The sequence below is a fragment of the Sus scrofa genome, chromosome 15 (genome assembly GCF_000003025.6).
Source record: "Sus scrofa isolate TJ Tabasco breed Duroc chromosome 15, Sscrofa11.1, whole genome shotgun sequence".
NCBI lineage: Eukaryota > Metazoa > Chordata > Mammalia > Artiodactyla > Suidae > Sus > Sus scrofa.
In genome coordinates this window covers 104806391-104829969 of record NC_010457.5, presented here as the reverse complement: position 1 = coordinate 104829969, position 23579 = coordinate 104806391, and the positions used below count along the sequence as shown (strand labels likewise).

Below are 23579 nucleotides of genomic sequence, written 5' to 3'. Positions count from 1 at the left end.
CTGACTAGGAACCATGAGGTTGAGGGTTCGATCCCTGCCCTTGCTCAGTGGGTTAACGATCCAGCGCTGCCGTGAGCTGTGGTGTAGGTCGCAGATACAGCTTGGATCTGAGTTGCTATGGCTCTGGGATAGGCCGATGGCTATAGCTCCGATTAGACCCCTAGCCTGGGAACCTCCATATGCCGCAGGAAGCGGCCCTAGAAAAGGCAAAAAAACCAAAAAAACAAAAAACAAGGTCCTACTGTATAGCACAGGGAACTATGTTCAACCGTCTATGATAAACCATAATGGAAAAAAATACAAGAATGTAGATACATGTGGAGTTCCCACTGTGGTACAATGGGATCTGTGGCATCTTGGGAGCACTAAGACACAGGTTTAATCCCCTGCCAGACAGTGGGTTAAGGATCCAATCTGATCCCTGGCCTAGGAACTCCATATGCCACAGGGAAGCCAAAAAAAAAAAAAAAGCATGTAGATATATGTATAACTGAATCACTTTGCTGTACTGCAGAAATTAACATTGTAAATCAACTATACTTCAATTTTTAAAAATTGTTTCTTTCTGGAGTTCCGGTCGTGGCTCAGTGGTTAACGAATCCAACTAGGAACCATGAGGTTGTGGGTTCGATCCCTGGCCTAGCTCAGTGGGTTAAGGATCCAGCGTTGCCCTGAGCTGTGGTGTAGGCTGCAGATGAGGCTTGGATCCTGCGTTGCTGTGGCTCTGGCATAGGCCAGTAGCTACAGCTCCGATTCGACCCCTAGCCTGGGAACCTCCATATGCTGAGGCAGCGGCCCAAGAAATGGCAAAAAGACAAAAAAAAAAAAAAAATTTCTTTCTAAATAGAAATAAGCAGTTTATTCCTGGGGTCCCCAAAGCTACAACAGAATTCATTTCACAGGTGGCTCAGAAACATTCTGCATTATAATTAGTGGGCAACTGAAAAAGGACAGCTAATCTTACGTTTGAGGTACAGTGAAGCTTCCTTCAGCTTAATGGACATCAGGTCACCAAAGTTTTCCTTAGAAAAGTATTCTTGCCAGTAAACATCAAACATGTCTAAATAACAAAGACTTGCAGACCTGAACAATCGGATACCATTTTCACCTATCGAATTGTCAAAACTTGGGGAAATGAAAGAGCACAAAGTATCAGTGAGAATTCAGGAGTGCAGATACTCTTATAAAAGCTGATCTAGGGGTTCCCATTGTGGCTCAGCAGGTTAAGAACCCGACATAGTGTCCATGAGGATGTGGGTTTGATCTCTGGCCTCGCTCAGTGGGTTAAGGATCTGGCACTGCTGCAAGCTGCAGAATAGGTCACAGATGGGGCTTGGATCCACACTGCTGTGGCTGTGGCATACACCTGCAACTGCAGCTCCAATTCAACCCCTAGCCTGGGAACCTCCATATGCTGCAGGTGAAGCCCTAAAAAGAGAGGGAAAAAAAAGGAAAAAAAAAAAATCTGGTCTAACTGTCCTAGAGTGTAATCTGATGGGCTGCACCAAAGGCTTTAAAATGCTTGTGATTTGACACAGTAATTCCACTTCTGGGAATCTACCCTTCAAGAAAACAATTAAGAATAAGCACAAATACTGAGCTACAAAGATGTTGTACATTTTCTTTTTTGTGAAAGCAAAACATTGCCCAATGTGAATTTTGGCCAAGTAAATTATGCTATAGCCATATTAGGGCCTATCCTGCAGACCTTAAAATGATGCTGCAGAAATGTGATTACTGACATGTAAAGATATACCATTATACAAACTAAAAGCAAGTACTGTTATAAAGTAACAGTAGATGATGATTCCTTTTTGGCTTAAAAAGCCTATTTACATATGATTTTACGGGTATCCAAAAAAAGCTCCAAAAGGCAATACACCAAGATTGGGTTAACAGATTGGTTCTAATAAGTAGGATTAGAACTGCTTGTTATGTTCTTCTTTCAGCATCTATATTTCATGGCTTTTTTCAGTAAGGAATACGTATTGCTTTGGGAATTAAAAAAAAAAAAGCAATTAAATGTTTCTCAACTTTGAAGAAAAATATCCAAACCACAAACTGAGTAATAAGTGTCCTGATAAACACAAAGCATTCATAAACTATGCAGGGTCTGTGTCATACTCCTAAGGCAACTCCACCAGGGAATGAAAAAAAAAATCCCTTTTCCTCCCCGAAGTGAAGGCCATCCAACATGGCACAGGGGCGCCGCCATCTTTTTTTTGTGTGTGTCTTTTTTTGTTGTTGTTGTTGTTGTTGTTGTTGCTATTTCTTGGGCCGCTCCCGCGGCATATGGAGGTTCCCAGGCTAGGGGTTGAATCGGAGCTGTAGCCACCGGCCTACGCCAGAGCCACAGCAACGCGGGATCCGAGCCGCGTCTGCAACCTACACCACAGCTCACGGCAACGCCGGATCGTTAACCCACTGAGCAAGGGCAGGGACCGAACCCGAAACCTCATGGTTCCTAGTCGGATTCGTTAACCACTGCGCCACGACGGGAACTCCTTTTTTGTCTTTTTTTTTTTTTTTTTTTTTTTTGGCACCTCCATCTTGGCAGCAGAATGCAGACAACTGGTGACAGGATCCGCCACAGCTTGGGTGGCTCACCTTTCTTTTCCCAGCTTCTGGGAGAGGCACTGCAGGTACACTGACGATGAGCTGGAGGGCCGCTCCAACAGGGACACATCGGCTTTGCACAGGCTCCAGAAGAAGTCAGCTTCTCGGTGAACTGTGCAGGTCCCTGGCTGCCTAGCCTTGGAATCCATACTTTTCACTGATGGCCCGTCCACCTCCAGGAAGCTGCTGTCCTCCAGCTGGCCCTCTGATGTCACATAGATCTGAATAAAAAAGAGCTTTGGCTTCCCTAAGAGAGTAGGGCATACATCTGCCATGAACATCCTTCGGATATGATCCAAAGGGAACCCGGAGAGAGTCTTATCCACGCCAAACACGCTCTGGGAGCCCCCTCGGCTCACAAGGACACACACGAAACTGTCGTAGTCTTGGTGTTGGGGCATACGGGCAACTTTGCGAAGAATCTTGCTTATTTGCTCCACTTTCAGATACAAGAAATACTGTACTTCATAGCCCAGGGAACTGAAGGTGTCCCGAAGAACATCTGGAAAAAACAAACAAACGTGAAAAACAACATAGGGGCAAGAAAAGCTCCAGAAACACTGGGCGGCAATCCTAAACATGGTCTAATCTCTGCTACTTGTCTGTTTCCGATTTTGTGTCCTATTTTGAGGCACCGAAGTCCCTGAGAATGGGGCAGCCTGAAGCATGAGGTAAGTGACAGGTCCTCAGTTAGGGTCTGTCCTTCGTTCCATGGCTTTTCCTTCCCAAGGGCACTGCCACATCTGGGCATGGGCATAGACTGAGCCCACCTCTAGTCTAAATGAATCAAGAGAGAAAAAAAAAAAAAAAAGACTTTTTCCTCTTCAACCAAAACAAAGCTGGGATTGTGCAAAAAGTTCTTTCTTAAAATCACTCACAAGCTCATAGGAATGGGTGCATTTGCAGAGTGCAGGTCCAAACCCAGATCCAATGGCTGCAGAGAGGAGAGGCCCAGGTCATGAGTTCTCTCACCTCCACCTGCTATGGGCTGATCCAGAGGTGCCTGGATTTAAGTTGGAACCATCCCCAAACCCCTCAGCTCTTCTCATGAACCACTTCCCAGTGTAGCTTTTGACAGAACTGGGGCGGGGGGAGGGTGGCATGGCCAAGACATGACCTAAAGTGCCCCCAAAGATTTTTCTCCTATCTTCCGGGAATTCAGGTTAATTTTGCCTCGAGAAGCAGTGTAAGGGAGTGGAAAAAGCAGACAAGCCTGCCTCCTAGCACTGACCTCACCACACCTATGGGCTGCATGGCTTTAAGGAAGTAGGTCTCACTAGTTTGGGGTTTTTTTTTTTTTTGCTTTTTTTAGGGCTGCACCCACAGCATATGGAGGTTCCCAGGCTAGGGGTCCAATTGGAGCTACAGCCGCCCACCTACACCACAGCCACAGCAACTCGGGATCCAAGCCACGTCTGCGACCTATACCATAGCTCACAGCAACACCGGATCCTTAAACCACTGAGCAAAGCCAGGGATTGAACCCACAACCTCATGGTTCCTAGCTAGATTCATTTCTGCTGCACCAGGATGGGAACTCCTCTCCATAGCTTTAAGTGGAAGTGAAGATAGCCACCCTATGAGGATGCTGTGAGTATTAAATTAGTGTAATACAATACATCTCCTGGTGCTCAATAAGAAAGAGTCCCTGCTGCTCTTTAAAAAATTCTTTTTGTCCATCTTCTAGAAGTTTCTACGGTCCTGAGACGAAAGAAACCCCACCCAAACTACTTAGTTCCCATCTGCTCAGGTTGCCCTCATTGGAGAAGTAAACACAGAAATATTTCATCTTTCTAGTAGCAAAGAGAGACATCTTTCTCTTCCTCATTCAAAAAGTCCACATCCTTTTGAGCTCCCCAATAAGTTTCTATTCCTTGTCTGAGGGATGCCTCCAGTTCTCAATTCATTTTCAAGGCAGAAAAGCTGTTCTGGCCTAAGCCCAGAGGTAAAACAAGAATCTTCCCATTCAGGTTGTCACCCAAACAATTAGCCACTTCTCTGGATTTGTTTCCATGTGTCATGACTACGTACCCACTTCTCTTCCTCCCCTGAGGTATGGTCGTCCAGGAGTCTACCACTGCACTCACCCCAAACCCAACAACACAACAGTGTCCAGAGCAGAGATAACTTCCACCAAGGAACAGAGGGGCCCCACCTCATACCAGTTTGGGCGTCATACAAAGGGGTCAGGGGGAGATAAATAACTGAAGGTTATGACACATCACCCTTCACTACCGATTCTCAATTCTCCACACCAAATAAGAACAATATGAAGTATGGAGAGTCACAAATAATTCAGGATAATAACTTCAACCAATAGTTTCAACGTCTTGTCTTGCCAACTTTATCAGCGAGTATTACACTATAAAAGTGAAAGTAAGCAAATGTTATTTCTCTTCTGGCTTCTCAGCAGGAAACAGGAAAAAGATTAAAAGTTGGGAAAGAAACACAGCCTTGGGTTAACAACAAACTGGGAACTAAGCAGCCACTGGACAAACAAGAGCTGGCTCGAGTGCTCTTAATTCAATTTGGCCAGCCTATGGGCAGTATCTGGACACAATCACATACAGTCTCGTAGAACTTTCTACTCAGGAGGCTCACATCCTGCCAGATATGGCAGATTTAAATAAGTCTGTGACTCCTCGACCCTCCTTGCTTAAAAAGATAGTGTGTAATCCCCTCCCCTTGAACACAGGTAACTCGTTCCTAATGAATGGAGTGTGGCAGAAGGGCTACCACGTGACATTCAAAGTCAAATCACTAGGGGGAAGCCAGCTGCCATGTCTTGAGAACACTCCAGACAGGGCCCTGGTGCCAAACAGGTCCCCAGTGCCATGTGAAGAGGCCCACATGGAGAAGAACGCAAGCCACACACCAACTTCCCAGCCACTCGAGAAGCTCCTCCAATGCCAAGGACCCAAGCTGACATATGACAGCAACCTCTCAAGAGACTCAGGGCTGGGACAGCCTGGCTCCGTCACTTCTAAATTCCAGACCCCCAGAAGCTATGAGAGGTATAAATAAATTAGTATCGTTGTTTTAAGCTATAACATTTTGGAGCAATTTGTACACATTATGAGATAAATAATTCACTAGGTAAGTCAGCAAAAGGGAATGATAATAACCATTACCTAAGAATGGAGTGTAATTAAGCAACTTACTTTTCTCCTTCCGCCTGACCCGCAAGTAAGGTAGGGGTGAAGAAAATGAATTAAATTCATTTTTTGAAATATATATATATCAAGTAATAATAAGATACAAGCCCCCAAGAGATATAAAGAAGTTGCCAATCTCCTTAAAACCTTACAATAACTAAGTATGTTCAAGGAATGACAGTTGCTGAAAACCTATTAAGTACCTCACTTGTCAGCATAGGAGCTCAGAGTGCTAGGAGAGGTGAAGAAGCACTGCCCCCTAGGCACGGCCTCTGAGGGTGTAGGTAAGGCTTGAGATCCAGTTCTGAGCTGGGGATGACACACAGGGCTGTACCATGTACCAGGTACCAGGACAGAGCCTGGACAGGACTCAGGGGCCATCCCCACTGCTTTATTCCAAACGCTCCCTTCCGGAGTGGCACTCTCTAGTCATGGAGCACTCTCTCCTCCAGGGGGCAGAAGCGAACCGAGAAACATCAGGCTCAAAGCTCTTTTGTTTACTTAATTTCAGACTGGCTCCCTGGATCAAAACCTTCTTTTCACTGATAAGAGTGCCTCCCTTATCAAAGTCTTTGAAAGAAAGCCATAGTCTCCCTTTCCATCCTGACATGCAGAGGTCTGGAGGCAACACAGGCTGTCTTGTGCCTTAATCTCTTTTCTTTATCTGGGTTCTGGCTAGAGCAGCAGCTGGGCTGTCATAAGGCAGTCAGCAGGCAGCTGCGTGATACGAGGGTAAAAGAGGAACAGCCTTGGAAACCCAAGATGTGAGTTTCAGTCCTGGCCTCTCCACCTACTTGCTGGTCTGAACCTTGCCTGGTCCTGAAAGAAGACTGACTGACACCATGGGAATCTGAGGTCTAGGGAATCTGAGGAAGGTCTCACCTAATAGAACAGGAGGAAAAAGCCTAAAGCTGGAGGTGAAGCTAAAGGCCAAACAGGTCCCCAATGCCAAGTATAAGGCCAATAAGAACACCAAATCTAGGGCCTCAGACCAAGATGGAGCATCCCCTAAACATCCCTGTGGCAACACAGTCACTCCAGGGACACAGCCTGAAGCCATCAGGCTGGCATTTCCCATGAACATCACATCTTTCCTCTGACAGATGGTGAGGATGGATGCTGGGTGCCATTTGCAATGTTCTTTCTTGGGCTAGCAAGAAAGAATAAGGATAGAGCCCAGTCTAATTTACAGGATCAAGGGGATCACGACAGTGTGACTTTGAACAAATTACATCTGTAATTTATCCACCTATAAAATGGGATCAATACTGATGCCTCTACCATGTCCTCCAGAAGGTGGCTGTGAGGCTCCATTGAGATGTCTATAAGGACGCTTTGCAAATTGTGAGCAGTTATTCAAACATAAGATATTAATTTGAGGAGTTCCCGTCGTGGCGCAGTGGTTAACAAATCCGACTAGGAAACATGAGGTTGCGGGTTCGGTCCCTGCCCTTGCTCAGTGGGTTAATGATCCAGCGTTGCTGTGAGCTGTGGTGTAGGTTGCAGATGCGGCTCGGATCCCGCGTTGCTGTGGCTCTGGCGTAGGCCGGAGGCTACAGCTCCAACTGGACCCCTAGCCTGGGAACCTCCATATGCCGTGGGAGCGGCCCAAGAAATAGCTAAAAAAAAGACCCCAAAAAAAAAATAATTAAATAAATAAGATATTAATTTGAGGAGTTCCCATTGTGGCTCAGCAGGTTAAGAATTGATGTGGTCTTTGTGAGGATGTGGGTTTGATCTCTGGCCTCACTCAGTGGGTTAAGCAGCCAGCACCGCCACAAGCTGCAGTGTAGATGGCAGATACAGCTCGCATCGGGTGTTGCCATAGCTGTGTCATAGGTCTCAGCTGCAGCTCTAATGGAACCCCTAGCTAGGAACTTCCATTAGTTGCAGATGTGGCCATAAAAAGGAAAAAAAAAAAAGGATTAATTTTGAAGAAATAAAGGCACTTTACTACAAGTCATGGAGCTTTCTCTCACATTGGAATCTACCTCCTTAGAACCCAGAGGGAGGTCTCTACAGTCTAAACTCAAATGGACTCAGAGCAGCTAGATTTTGTGTCCTATGCATCAACAGCAACTTCCTTGTCCTTACTAGCAAATAGAGGAAGAAAAACTTGGGTGCTGAGTTTGGAAATAAAACTTCAGCAAACTGCAGAAGTCCCACTTCTCCTTCTACCCACCCTGGAAATCCCACTCCTGACCCAGCCCTGTCTCTGTAAAATTCAACTGTTCTTTAGAAATTAACTTAATGAAATCATGAGGCATTTCCTCTGGCCTTGACATCGGTACAGGGCTAGAATCAATCCTACCCACAGATTTGTGGGACTATCGAGAGGAAATCCAAAAAATTAAAACCAGTTAAATGGCATGACCCCATTCATTGAGAATGTGTTTTGATCTTAAGTGAGTTCATATTTATCTTGACAACTATCTACAAGAATGCAGTTCATTAAATAAATGTTCGGAATAAATGAGTAATTCATTAGTCTATTTACAATCACTCAAATGCCTTCAGTAAGGCCAGTTCGAATTACTATAAAACACATGAATGGGAAGGATACTGTGGAAAGGGGAGTTCTAAAGTCAAATGTGAATGGAAAATGCAAGGTTGACGAGACTTAACCAGGTTCCTTTACAGGAAGACTACTAGAAACCTTCAAGGCCAACATGCATTGCTCATCTCCTAAAGTAGAACAAATTACTCAGCATTTCCCAAATTCACTTGACCCCAAAACTCATGTTATACAAGTTCTTCTTCCTATATTACAGAAACACTGTGCTAGGAGTTTCCGTGGTGGCTCAGTGGTTAACGAATCCGACTAGGAACCATGAGGTTGCAGGTTCGATCCCCAGCCTTGCTCAGTGGGTTAAGGATCCGGGGTTGCTGTGAGCTGTGGTATAGGTCGCAGATGCAGCTTAGATCCCACATTGCTGTGGCTCTGGTGTAGGCCGGCAGCAACAGCTCCGATTGGACCCCTAGCCTGGGAATCTCCATATGCCGCGGGAGCGGCCCAAGAAAATGGCAAAAAGACAAAAAAAAAAAAAAAAAAAGAAAGAAAGACTGTGCTAAAGGGATATAGATAAACTATACGACACAATTTCTATTCTTCAAGGAGTCCATAATCTTGTTGGAGAAGCAAAGCGTATAAATGTGCACAAAACAATGACTGACAGGTCACGAAACAGTGGGATTTTAGCTAAAATAGACGATCAGAGAAGGGAAGATCAGTGGAGTCTGAGACACCTGGAGATAAGATTGTGGGAAAGGTGTGAAGCTGGGGCCCCCCAAAAAACAAAGGAAAGGCCCCATGTGCGAGGATGCTGGGGGGAACAAGGACAGAAGAAGTGAAGAAGTGGGGGGCAGGAGCAGCTTATATAAATCTGACTTTCCATTTGTTCAGATACACCAATCAGAGGGTTTTCCTAGACAATCCATATATACTGAGAATTGTAAACTTAAAAAAAAAAAAAAAAAAAAAAAGGCCGCAGGGACCAAAACCGAACCACAAGCAGTGACACCAGATCCTTAACCTGCCAAGCCACCAAGGAGCTCCTAAACTACTTCTTAAATGTCTTTTTTTTTTTTAAAGCCCAAACGATCACTAGTAATTCCTTCTGAACTAGTTTTTCTTAGGATAATACAATATCAATAATAAACATGTCAGAGTTCCCGTCATGGCTCAGTGGAAATGAATCTGACTAGTACCCATGAGGATGCTGGTTCAATCCCTGGCCTTGGTCAATGGGTTAAGGATCCGCCGTTGCTGTGAGCTGTGGTGTAGGTTGCAGATGCGGCCCGGACCCAGCGTTGCTATGGCTGTGGTGTAAGCCGGCAGCTGCAGCTCTGATTCAACCCCTAGCCTGGGAATTTCCATATGCTGCAGTTGTGACCCTAAAAAAGCAAAAGATAAAAAATAAAAAATAAAAAATAAAAATAAATAAATTACATTTTTTAAAAATTAGAAAAAAGGAGTTCCGGTCGTGGCGCAGTGGTTAACAAATCCGACTAGGAACCATGAGGTTGTGGGTTCGGTCCCTGCCCTTGCTCAGTGGGTTAACGATCCGGCGTTGCTGTGAGCTGTGGTGTAGGTTGCAGACGCGGCTCGGATCTCACGTTGCTGTAGCTCTGGCGTAGGCTGGCAGCTATAGCTCCGATCTGACCCCTAGCCTGGGAACCTCCATATGCCACCAGAGCGGCCCAAGAAATAGCAAAAAGACAAAAAAAAAAAAAAAAAAAAAATAGAAAAAAAAAGAAATACAAGGGTCTCCAATAAGAGATTAAGGATCTGTAATTCTTCTTTATATGCTAGATCAATGCCATCTATGAAAAAATGTGTTTGCTATGTAGCACTGATCTAACGGAAAATTTCATTAGTGATGCCGGGTTTTCAATTGCTTGGTCTCAGAGGATAAGAATGCCCAGAAAAAAAGGTGCCCCACCACAGACCTCCTCGTCTTGTTCCCCCAGGGAAGCTAATCCCACAAGAATAAGGAGGAGAGTATCCCCTTGCTTGGCACGCAAGCTGGCAGGCAGCAGTGGCTGCTCCATGTGACAAAGCCTCCACCTACCATCTCAGAGGTCACTTAACACCTGTCTGCCTAGCTCAGGAGAAGAGGTTACAGGGCTGCTTCGATTCCCCTTTGCTGAGATTAGTTTACATTTATTACTACAGGAAAATGCTACTGATTTGGGCTGTTGCCTATTCCATTAAGGGAAAATGAGGAAAGGAGGCTGGGTGACCCAAGAAGCAGCCAAGCTCAAGTCAACACCACTGCAAAGCTCTCCATGATTGACTCTGGGTTTTCAGGATTCCTGCTGCCCTGATAGACAGGAAGTTTACTTAATGTAAGATTCCCCAGGGAAATGTACATCATCTACTAGAAAAATTCAAGTCCTGGCCTGGTTAAAAAGTACAGAAACGACTTCAAGTTTTTCAGAAAGAGCAAGGGAGAAAAGAAAGAGGAATAAACACGTCCTCTCAAAAGCCACAAACACCATCTTTCACTCAGCAGCCTAAAAACCAGCCAGAGCCCTTAGGTCAAGCTCCAGAGTCCACGTGTCTGTGCTGTGGGGCTTTTGCACAAGATCAAAAGTCCAGTGCTATGACTGGGTGCCACCAAGCAGGGCCTCACATAGGTCTAGCTTTCCTAGGTCACTGACACAGGTAACACAACGCCAAGGACTAATTTTTTAAAATTCTACCCAAGATAATTAGCCCCAAGTCCTTGTGCCTCCGTGTGCACTCCAAGAATAGGTTACTAACCTCCACAAGGATTCTTCTCAAGAACAAGCCACCAAACAATAGTTTTATCTTTGTTAACGAGGTGACTCTGAGACCAGGTTCTACCTCAGGGCCCCCATATCTGCTTCACATGGGGCCAAGCATGGTGCTTTGCACATAGTAGGTGTTCAATAAACATTTATGGGCTAAAGGAAGGCTAAACCTACAAAGGCTGGAGAACTTGCATTCTTTTTGGATAAAAGTCTGGGTTTTGTTTTTTGTTTTGTTTTGTTGAGAAAAAGATAGGTACAAAAGAGTCTGCTAAATTCCACAGATACAAAAGTTAGTGGAACACACCGAGAAGAAATAGTTTATTCCTTCATCCATTCAACCAACAAATATTTACTGAGCCACTGTGTGCCAGGCACCTGGAGGTTCTGGAGACACTTAGTAATAGCTCCCCACGCTTCTGTAACTTACGTTATAGCGAGGTAGCTAAAAGCAGAAGCTTTGCAGTCAAGCTTTCAAATCCCAGCTCTATCAGTTTAACCAGAGAAGTTTGAGAGTTTATTGTCCTCTGCTTGATCACCTTGCAAATGCGGATAATATCTTACAATATTATTTATGAAGATTAAGTGAGAATCTATGTGAAGGCATTAACAAAGCCCCTGGCACATAGTAGATTTTCAATAAATTTTATACCTGATCTCAAGTTAGTCTTATTATTGTTAGTTTCTTTCAGAGCCCTTGTTTCTGGTAATCACGCTTATTGCCAGACTTCTGCACTCCTCCCAAATGTTCAGCGTTAACCAAGTGAGAAAGTTAACTAGACAAAGAGTTCCCACCGTGGCTTAGTGGTTAACAAATCCGACCAGGAACCATGAGGTTGCGGGTTCGATCCCTGGCCTCACTCAACGGGTTAAGGATCCGGTGTTGCCGTGAGCTGTAGTGAAGTCACAGACGCGGCTCGAATCTGGCGTTGCTGTGGCTGTGGTGTAGGCCAGTAGCTACAGCTCCGATTAGATGCCTAGCCTGGGAACCTCCATATGCCATGGGTGCAGCCCCAGAAAAGACAAAAAGAAAAGAGAGCGCGAGAGAGAGAAAGTTAACTAGGCAAGAAACAAAGGAAACCCCACAGAATCATCTAGATGAAGCTCCCCAGGATGGGGGGATGGAAATGAAGAAATGAAAAAAGCTGCCCGTCATTAAGACTACTGCCAAGCCAAGCCGGATTCCCAGCCTGGAGTCCTCAGGGAAAAAAATCACAGGAGGGGGTGGGAAAATGAAAAGCTGGATGCTCAGAGAAGGCGTATGGCCAGAAACTGCGTCTTCCACTCCACATTCATTCTCCCCTGCTGCTCTGAGTCTCAGCTGTGCAATAAATGGATTCAGGACCCCTCAGGTGATCAAAGCTACAACACAACTGAAGTCAAAGTGTGCTCTCTAGTTTATTACCTGACAAACTGGACACCTGAGCCCCCAAGGGCATCATATAAGTGGCCCCAAGATCTGTTATTTGTTTTTCACACAGAGGTAGGGAGAGCTTGAGGCAAGGCCGCAGATGTACGAAGGTAACTGAGACCAACACCTGCTCAAAGACAGATGCCCCAAGCTCCCAGCTCCTGTCTCTGAGTCTACCCTCCTTTCCATCTTTCTCTCCCATCAGGCCTTGCCACTCCCTGCCCTCCCTCACCGTGGCTTTCCTACTCAGAATCTCTCTGTCATGCCCACTCTTATGATGGCTGGTAGAGGTGGTGTGCCCAGCTTTCCACCCAGGTATGTCCCCAGAAGTTACCCCCCTCGGGTCGATCCCTCTATTCCAGTTCGTCTCTTGCTGTGGGGTCCTGCCCCATTCCCCACTGAGCCCAGAGCAGGCCTCAGTCCCTCACTTGTCTGGGGTGGGGCTTCATATTCCAAGCATAAAGCCAAGGAAAGTTCTAGCTCAATGGTTTGCAACTAAAATTAGACAAAATTGATGAATATCATTAACTGGCATTTAGTACATGTTTACAGGGTACGTGCCAAGCCCTGCCCTAAGTTCATTGCAAGGGCAAACTCCCTCCCTCCTCCCAACTTCCCTGTAAGGTGGGTTCTGTTATATTAACTCATTTTATAAGAAAGAAACTGAACTACAGGGAGGCTGGAAAACTTGCCCCAGATAACAATCTAGGACCCAACAAAGCCAAGATTCAAACCCACACAGTTGTATTCTAGGGCTCAACTCCGATCACGACTCTCTAATGCAGAAAAATACAAATACCCATTCAGTCCCTGCTAGCAAGAGGCCCATCACTCAGCGAGGGAAGCAAACACAGACACTGGATTTTAACCACAAATTCACAGGTTTTATCTGTGTGATTCTCTTCACACAACAGATATACACCCTGGACCAAGTCCAGTTGGAAACTTTCTGCTAAAAATATGAAACGGAACTGATTACAGCTGATTACCACTGAAAAAGGATAATTACACAATCTCTTTTAGGGAAGGAAGTTACTCATTGAGGAAACATTTTCTCATCTTCATATGGATACTTTTTTTCTCTTTGTTTTTATTAGTCAATGAATTTATCACATCTGTAGTTGCATAATGATCATCACAATTCAATTTCACAGGATTTCCAACCCACAACCCAAGCACATCCCCCCACCCCCCTTTATATGGATACTTAATAGCTAAAACAGAAAGGACAAATCTTCCATTTCAACTCTGCCTCAACTGTTTTTAAAAAAAATAAATAAATAAATAAAGGACGCATCTATTGCTTAGGAGATAGCAGTTTTCACATCTAACCATATATAGGACATGACAAAATGAGATCACATCCGAAATCCTGGGAAATTCAGCCTAATATTTGCTAATTTGACCTCTCTTAGTTTCTCTTTCCATTAAACTCACAGTGGTAACATTTTAAGTGAGCCTCAAAGACAGCTCTGACTCATTCTAAGAGAATGCTGAGAAGATGCAAAACGGTAGAAATATAACAATCAATCCTTTCAAGCAAGAGATAAATAATTAAACCAAATGCACTCATCTAGGCTCTTCTCATTCTCTTTTGATGCATCACCAGTGACTGATTCAGTTCCAGTCAGACATCCAACAATGACCACACAAAACAATCAACTCAGAGCCAAACAATGGGGACCCACAGGTAAGTACAGGCTCAGGCCAATAACAAAAGTCCAGGGTGGCAGAACTAAGGGACATCTTGCCTCTAAGCGAACACAAATGTGTCCTATTTTCAATCTTCCCCAGAAAGCTTTCAGAGTCAATCTAGGCAAAACTAGGGGGCATCTGATGATACTTAAGCCCAGAAAACCTTCCATTTTAAAGTCCCACAGCTCCTACCTGCCAGAGCATCTGGCATGGAAAGACAGGACTAAAGTTCACAACTTTCACAAAGTAGACCTTTGTGCCAGAGACAATACTACGTGGTTCCCCAACTCCCTTTCATTTTCCTCCTGACACACTGCTTGACCAAGTTCCTGGTCTGCTCCGGTTGGGTGGGGCACAGGGGTGAGTTCAGACCAAAGTAATGTGGGTAGAGCTGATGCATATCACTGTCTGGCCTGTCCCTAAAGTCTTGTGAGATCCTCGCACACTTCCTTCATCCACCAGCCAGACACAAAGGATCCAGTGGAAAACTCCAAGACCACAGATGCTGAAGCCCCTGAATGAGCACATGAAACAGAGCTCCCCAGCCCCATCCATGCTGGACTGTGACATGCGTGAGAAACTACCCTTCATGTGTGAAACCACATTCCAGCAGTGGTTTGGTGCAGCGGCTAGTGTTGGTCACTCTGAGGACGGCAGCCATCAATCCATCAATCCATCCGGTACAACCGCACCTACCTGTGTCATTGCCAACGCAATCAATTATCAGGCAGATTCCTAGGGGCTTGCTCTGCATCTTATATCTCTCTTCCGGTACATGCTGGAAAGGAAAGCAGCGATTGTTAAAGACTCTAAGCATTGTTCTGTTTCCTCGAGGTCCCCCCCCGTATCATCTCTACTTTTGGATTTCCTTGAATTTCCCTTTGGCAGGTGAGTCACTCAATAGACACAGGCTGAAGTCAGCACAGCTGACATTTCCCTTTAACATCAACAAGCTATTTCAGTTCTGATTTCATTTTAATGAAAAGTGCAGTCTCTTTTACACATGTCTTAGCTTTGTGGAGTAAAGATAATTTAAAACACAGAGAAAAGATAGGTCATATGTTTCCACAGTAACCGAATGTTGGACAAGTAAAATCTTTCCTAACCAGTACAAAAGGCCTTCTATTGCCTCTCCTTACAGAGAAGAGGTACCAGCAGAAGAAAAAGTCAGAACAAGTCAAGGTTGAGTGTCACCACCTACTTATACATTCAAGCAAATCTCAGCTAAGAAAAATTCTACTTTTGAATGTTCACTAATGCAATCCACTTCAACATCGCTCTCTTTGTTACATCCAAGGTTCCCCTTCAGAACAGAAGCGTTCCCAGAATAGCCCTCTCAGTGTCCTATTGTTGTCACAAAGAATACTTAATGGACAGCTATTTTTAAAGCCTCAGTGTTCACCATAGATACCGTGCTTACAATACAATACCAAGTCAGATCATTTATTCTGTACCTGAAGCAAAAATGCCCCAGATTCTTGAATGGATGTCTTCACTGGGTCTCCTGGGGGATGAGAGAGAAAATCCATTTAAAAAAGCTGAAGGAGAGCGAGGCTTGCTCCCATGCTGGCTGAGCTTACGTCACAGCTGTTCTCTTTCCCTATTTTCTTCCCCCTCTTATCGCTTCTGTCCCCAGCTATATTCAGCCCCGAGCTTCCAACCTCACCCTGAAAAACCTAATTGATAAGAAAACACAAGTCCCCCTGCTTAACAGGGGTTATGTAGAAAAACTACTTAAATAGACATGAAAGAAGGCCTTTCTCCAGGTGAGGACCAGGTGACTGGTGAGTTTTTAACCTGACAGGGAGAATCTAATGAACTTACCAACCAACAATACCAATAGCTTTACTGCATGTGCTGAAACGGTGGACAGCGCCTCTAGGGACTAGCCTTACAGACCCAGAGAGGGGAAAGCTTTTGTGGGTTTTCCACTTACAGACCAGATGGCCATGTTTTCTTAGTCCAGTGATGTTTGGAGATCATGTAATAAAACATCAAAGGCAAGATAAGGGACAGTGGGCTTAGCAAATGTAGTTGAGCCTTATCTCCTTGTTAAATAAAAAATGACTTTATTAGCCCCTGGGGAGGTAGAGAAATCATCAGTTTTGAAGCCATAAAGAGCTGGGTGAAACCCTAGCACTGTTACCAACAAGTTCTGTGATCTTGGGCAAGTTTCCTCTTCAAGTCTCAGAGTTTTGAGGGGTTTTGTTTTGTTTTCAATCTGAGACAAACATCTAATTTATATGATTGTTGCAAAAATGAGAAATAATGTCTAAAGACAGGCAAAGAAAATGTTAGTATCGGTAAGGTTTGGGAGAAATAAGCACTTGCAAATCTAATGCTATGTAAGGTGAAACAGTTTTATTTATTTATTTATTTTGGTCTTTTTGTCTTTTTAGGGCCACACCCATGGCATATGGAGGTTCCCAGGCTAGGGGTTGAATTAGAGCTGTAACTGACAGCCTACACCGCAGCTCATGGCAAAGCTGGATCCTTAACCCACTGAGCAAGGCCAGGGATCGAACCCACATCCTCATGGATGTTAGTTGGGTTCGTTAACCCCTGAGCCATGACGGGAACTCTGAAACAGTTTTTAAAGGACATTTAGCCTTTAAACCAATATTCTGCTGCTAGAAGTTTGTCCTAAGGAAATAATAGAACAAGTGTGCAAAAATGTCAAGGATATCTACTGAATGACTGTTTGTAATGGCCCTAAGCTAGAAAGAACCTAAATGTCTACCAACACGAAACTAGGTGAATAAATTATGGCACATATGATGGAATACTACACAATGTTAACAAGGATAAGAGAGCTCTTCATATTTGACATGAAAAGACATGCGGGATATATAAAAAAAATAGATTACTGAGTAATAAGTATACTATTGAGCCAATGTACTTAATGGCATGTATTTGTGTGTGTATACTTACATCTCCTTACTAGAGGTATATAGATCAAATATTAATAGTGGTTATGTCTGCTACTCAGAATTAACAGGAAGTTTCACATTATCTTTTTGTATTTTAGCAGTCATGGATTAACAGAATAAAAAACCATGCAAAATGGGGTCTTCCGGTCATGGCTCAGTGGTAATGAAGCCAACTAGAATCCATGAGGACACAGGTTCAATCCCTGGCCTCGCTCAGTGGGTTGAGGATCTGGCATTGCCATGAGTGTGGTGTAGTTCGCAGGTGCAGCTTGGATCCCATGTTGTTGTGGCTGTGGCGTAGGCTGGCAGCAGCTGTAGCTCTGATTCGACCCCTAGGCTGAGAACCTCCATATGCCGAGGTTTCAGCCCTAAGAAAGTGAAAGGAAGAAAGAAGGAAAGAAGGAAGGAAAGAAAGAAAGAGAGAGGGAGGGAGGGAGGGAGGGAGGAAGGAAGGAAGGAAGGAAGGAAGGAAGGAAGGAAGGAAGGAAGGAAAGAAAGAAAGGAAGGAAGGAAGGAAGGAAGGAAGGAAGGAAGGAAAGAAAGAAAGAAAGAAAGAAAGAAAGAAAGAAAGAAAGAAAGAAAGAAAGAAAGAAAGAAAGAAAAAGAAAGAAAGAAAGAAAGAAAGAAAGAAAGAAAGAAAGAAAGAAAGAAAGAAAGAAAGAAAGAAAAAGAAAAGAAAGAAAGAAAGAAAGAAAGGCAATGATGGGATCAAGTGCTGATGTTTTACGAGCCAGGAGAGGGATCTCAAGTCCCTTAAATCTTACGGTTGAAATGACTAGTTTTTCCCTCTTCCTTTCTTTGTAGGGGTGGGAGGGTGTCATCTGCAGCTATCTAGATTTATTAAATGTGCTATAAAACAAGATCCTAGTAACCTTTCTTCTTCCTGTTGCTGGGTATTTGGTTTAACATGGCTCATTACCATGGCTAGATTAATCTTTAACACGGCCTGGTTATAGTTCCATTTCAGATATAAATGTCATATCTCTTAAAAATACAGTCAAGATGATGAAGCTGATGGAGTAAGAGGTGGCTGAATTCAAATAAGCTAATTGGATAAATAACTAGAAATGCCAATGAATACATTTCAAGTATTTAACTGTTTTGTTTTTTTTTTCAATTTTGAGAGCTTAATTAAAATACATAGCTAAAAGAATGGCCAACTCTAAAAGTGCAACATTTTGTTCATGAAAGATTAAGCATTGTAAACAGGGAATATAAGGAAAAGCAGGTCTTACTTTGAAAATCTGGATGTCCCAAGATGAGGCTTTGTTCTTTACTCCTCCCATTCTGGAGCTTCAAATATAAAAAAGAAGGTCACACTCCCCGTTTGTTTATTCAGAGGTACATTTACCTTATACCTCTTTAAATATCTCGATAGGATTCTTACCCAGGAAAAAATTAAAATATCACATTCATTGTGAAATTATCTAAAGAAGACTAGTGAGAGCCATTAACTTCAAAAATCCCATATTCTAGAGCGAGAGTGGCAATTCAAAGTGGAAATACAACGAAAGCATGAAAATGCTAAACTATGCAGCATGTTTCAAAACAGCTCAATAAAACCGAAATTATGGTCTAGTAGAGATGCTACAATAGCTCCAAGTTAGAACAAGCTGTTGGAACATGCAGTTGACATTCAACCTGATGCTATAACACACAGGCACTGTGCATTATGGTTAAGAGTGGGAATTCCTAACCCAGACGAACCTAGCTATGAATCCTAATTCTTCCACTTACTAGCTATGTAAATTTAAGCAAGTTCTTTATCTTCAAAATGAGGATAATCATAGTACTTACCTCTAAATGTTTTTGAAGATTAAATGTACACAAAGCACTCAGCACAATGCCTTTTAAACACACACATGGAAAGACTTTTTTGCTTTTTTGTTTGTTTTTGGCTGCACCCATGGCATGTGGAAGTTCCCGGGCCAGGGATCAAACCCGCGCCACAGCAGCGACCCAAGCCACCACAGCGATAACACCAGATCCTTAACCGTCTCAGCCACACAGAACTCCGGGAAGTGCTTGATAAATGTCCAGTTATTATTTTTCTATTATGTCTGGCTTCACAAAAGCCACATGTGGGTATAGTTCTTGAAAATTAGCTACCCCTTCTGAGGGCCAGAGTAGAATGAATCAGAAAATGAAAGATGGAACAGACCCCTTCTCTTCTCAGATGATGGGTCCTATGTTAGGAACACACAGCCCACACTGTCAACCATCTGATATGCTCAGCTTTCAAGTGACAGCTTCTCCTCTGAAGCTATCCTAGCCCAAAGAGGGAAGTACACTATTTATTAAGCTGTGTCTGGAGCTAAGTCTGTGCTTCTAAACTAAAGAAAAACATGTAAGTTGCATTTATCACTAGTAATTAATGACTTAGTCAGAGGGCAATGGTACTGGAATTTGGAACCCCACATAAGTGTGCATTCACTTTTACATACTATTAAAGAGATACAACATCAAATCAAAGCTACATTTATTGCAGATAAATATACAAAGCATTATATTACAGAGTCACAACTTTTTACTCTATAATATGTTGGTATCATGTATCACCTAATGTCACTGTAATTTTTTAAAGCACTTTTGCAGCTTTGTTTAACATCCAAGTATTCAGTTTCTAAATCTTGGGAGAAATTCACTGAACTCATATGCTACAGCACTTGCTTGCTAAATGAATGCATGCAAGGTCACAGACTAATACATAGCAAATTTAAGGGGAAATTTATACACAGGAGCATGTGGGTTTCCAATAGGCTACATAGATAGTGAGTACTATTATTTGTATTAACAAAATAGAAAGACAATAATAAGAGTTACTTGGTGGCCTAGAGATTAAAGATCAGGCATTGTCACTGCTGTGGCATGGGTTTGACCTTTGGCCTGGGAACTTCCGCATGCCTTGGGCATGCCCCCCCCACCAAAGACAATAATAAAAACATGGAAAGCATATTAGAATGACACACCTGAATGATAGTATAATTTATGTTAAATAGACAATAGCAGAGAAAGCTCAGAAAGTCTGGGTCTGAATCCTAAGTCAGTTTTGCCTCATGATTTAGTATCACAGAGATTCAGAAGGACCAAAAAAGCATATTTAGTTCTTGAAACAAATGACAGATACATCTAAGCTATGACATGATAGTATGTAGTTTATTAAATACACCATGGTGTAGAGAAAGGACTATAATGCTTACCATCCATCTGAGCTTTGGAATGCTACTGCTCAGTGGTACCTCTTACAGCTTATATTCTCCACAAAACCTTTTTATTGCAGGTATAGTTAAGGTTTTCATCACATACTTTTATTTTTATTTATTTTTTATTTTTTGTCTTTTGTTGTTGTTGTTGTTGCTATTTCTTGGGCCGCTCCTGCGGCATATGGAGGTTCCCAGGCTAGGGGTCCAATCGGAGCTGTAGCCACCAGCCTACACCAGAGCCACAGCAACTCGGGATCCGAGCCGCGTCTGCAACCTACACCACAGCTCACGGCAACGCCGGATCATTAACCCACTGAGCAAGGGCAGGGACCGAACCCGCAACCTCATGGTTCCTAGTCGGATTCGTTAACCACTGCGCCACGACGGGAACTCCCATCACATACTTTTATAAGAGTGTTTATGATTTAATCATAGATTATAATCTGGGGTCTAAGTCCTACAAATTCCACGTCGTTATATGGGGATGAGGGTGAGATTACACTAAGATTAACTTTTCAAAATTAAAAATTAACTAAAGTGGAGTTCCCGTTGCAGCACAGCAGAAACAATCCAACTGGGAATCATGACATTGGGGGTTCAATCCCTGGCCTCACTCACTGGGTTAAGGATCAAAGACACAGCTTGGATCCCGAGTTGCTGTGGCTGTGGTGTAGGCCGGCAGCTGTAGCTCCAATTAGACCCCGAGCCTGGGAAAGTTCCATATGCAGTGGGTTCGGCCCTAAAAAGCAGAAAAAAAAAATTAACCAAAGCACTTTTCTGATGATAACCTTGCACCATTTACTAACACAACCACCAGAAGTGACTTCGTGTTATTTATGGTCACAAATCAATCCTTCAATAACAAAAACACTTTTGCTGAAATCTTTAAAATAAGCACAATGAGGAGTTCCTGTCGTGGCGCAACATAAACGAATCTGACTAGGAAACATGAGGTTGTGGGTTCGACCCCTGGCCTTGCTCAGTGGGTTAAGGATCCGGCGTTGCTGTGAGATGCAGTGTAGGTCACAGATGCAGCTCGGACCCTGCGTTGCTGTGGCTGTGGTGTAGGCCCTCGGCTACAGCTCTGATTAAACCCCTGGCCTGGGAACCTCCATATGCTGCTGGTGCGGCCCTAAAAGGACAAAAGACAAAAAAATAAAATGAAATAAAATAAATAAAATAAAATAAGCACAATGAAAAGCAAATGCACAAAGAGGTAAATACAAGGATATTTATTTTGAAGTATTATTTTAGGAACAAAAGATTGAAAACAGCCTAAATACATATACATGAAGAAAGGGCTAAGCACATTGTGATATATGTGTTTAACCAGAAAGTGAAAACATGTGCCATCATGACTCATATGAAACAATTTCTTTTTTTTCCTTTCTTTTATTTTTAGGGCAGCACCCACAGCATATGGAGCTTCCCAGGCTAAGGGTCTAATTGGAGCTTTAGCCAATGGTCTACACCACAGCTCATAGCAACGCCAGATCCTTAACCCACTGATAGAGGCCAGGGATTGAACCTACAACCTCATGGTTCCTAGTCGGATTCGTTTCCACTGTGCCACAGTGGGACTCCTGATACAATTTCTAAGAATTTTCAGATCAGAATGATGGACAGTGTGCTAAAATTTGTGCAGAAAAAAAAAAAACAAAAAAACCAAGAATTAAATACGATATGTGCATATCATATATGCATCTCTGGATGATTCGAGGAGAAAATGGTTAACAATGGCTCTGCCTCTGGGGAGAGGAACTGGAGTAAGAAAAAACATACTTTAAAAATTCTTGGGAGGGGGAGTTCCCGTCGTGGCGCAGTGGTTAACAAATCCGACTAGGAACCATGAGGTTGCGGGTTCGGTCCCTGCCCTTGCTCAGTGGGTTAACGATCTGGCGTTGCGGTGAGCTGTGGTGTAGGTTGCAGACGCGGCTTGGATCCCGCGTTGCTGTGGCTCTGGCATAGGCCGGTGGCTACAGCTCTGATTCAACCCCTAGCCTGGGAACCTCCATATGCCGCGGGAGCGGCCCAAGAAATAGCAACAACAACAACAACAACAACAGCAACAACAACAACAAAAAAAGACAAAAAAAAAAAAATTCTTGGGAGGATGGAGTTCCTGCTGTGGCGCAACAGGATCAGTAGCATCTCTGCAGTGCCAGGACGCAGGTTCGATCCCCACCCACCACAGTGGGTTAAAGGGTTGTGGTGTGCAGCTTGGATCTGATCCCTGCCCCAGGAACTCCATATGCTCCAGGATGGCCAAAAAAAAAAAAAAAAAAAAGAAGAAGAAGAAGAGAAAAAAATTCTTGGTAGGAATTACCTTGTGACTCAGTGGGTTAAGGATCCAGCACTGTCACCGTAGTGGCTTGGGTCACAGCTATGGTGAGGATTTGAGAAGGCGCAGACGAAAAAAAAAAAAAATTGTTTTGCCACATTTTGAGCTTTTTTGTCCACAGCGTGTTTTATTTTTTAAAAAAAGATAAATTTTCTTTTTAAAAAATTATTATGGTTGATTTACAATGTCGTGCCAATTTCTGCTGTACAGCAAAGTGACTCAGTGATACATATGTATTCTTCTTTTTTAAATATTATTTTCCATTATTGTCTGGCCCAGGAAATTGGATATAGTGCTCCGTGCTGTACAGTAGGGCCTCATTGTTTATCCATTCTAAATGAATGTTTTGCGTCTACTAACACCAAACTCCCAGTCCATCTGGCTCCATCGCCCCTCCTCCTTGGCAACCACAAGTCTGTTCATGTCTGTGAGTTTGTTAAAAGGCTAAATTTCCAAAGGAATGAATGAACAACGAAAAAAAGTTTAACTGCGTAAAAACGTTTTACACAAAAGCACATAGAAAGAAAAAGGAAGTAGAAGGGAATAAACGAAGACATCAACAATTTGCTAGTAAGATAGAGATGATTTATTTTCCTCTCTTTATGTCTATTTCTCCATTATTTTCCAAATTATCTCAATAAATATGCATTAGCTTTGCATGAGAATTTAAACATATTTTAAAACACAGGTACATTCCTGTCATAAGTTTCTTCATATATTAAATGAAGTACATACTGGGAGGATATATACATTTTTATCAGAGTTCTGGAACTGTTTCATGCTGGGATTCCGCACACTTGCTCCAGACTCACCCTTAGGTTATATGAAGGGTCCTTGATACTCAAGTTTGGCAGAGATGCCTGGAGAGCATTTACGTAATTTGTTTCTGCTCCTTGAGCTACAAACAGAAGAAAGGCACTGAGTTAAGACTTATAAATTATCATCAAATGAATC

At 43.3% G+C, this 23579-nt stretch overlaps 1 protein-coding gene across 12 annotated transcripts in view; it reads right to left on the bottom strand.

The window, feature by feature from the left end:
- CFLAR (CASP8 and FADD like apoptosis regulator) overlaps positions 1–23579 on the bottom strand; it is a 54888-nt gene that overhangs the window by 5662 nt on the left and 25647 nt on the right. For 10 of the 12 annotated variants that reach the window (XM_005652441.3, XM_005652445.3, XM_005652447.3 and 7 more), the window contains 5 exon segments: positions 23438–23523; positions 18317–18374; positions 15606–15655; positions 14848–14929; positions 2608–3118 (listed from right to left, as the gene is read on the bottom strand). In XM_005652441.3, coding sequence (XP_005652498.1) covers positions 2608–3118; positions 14848–14929; positions 15606–15655; positions 18317–18374; positions 23438–23523 — 787 coding nt within the window. 12 annotated transcript variants of the gene reach the window in all.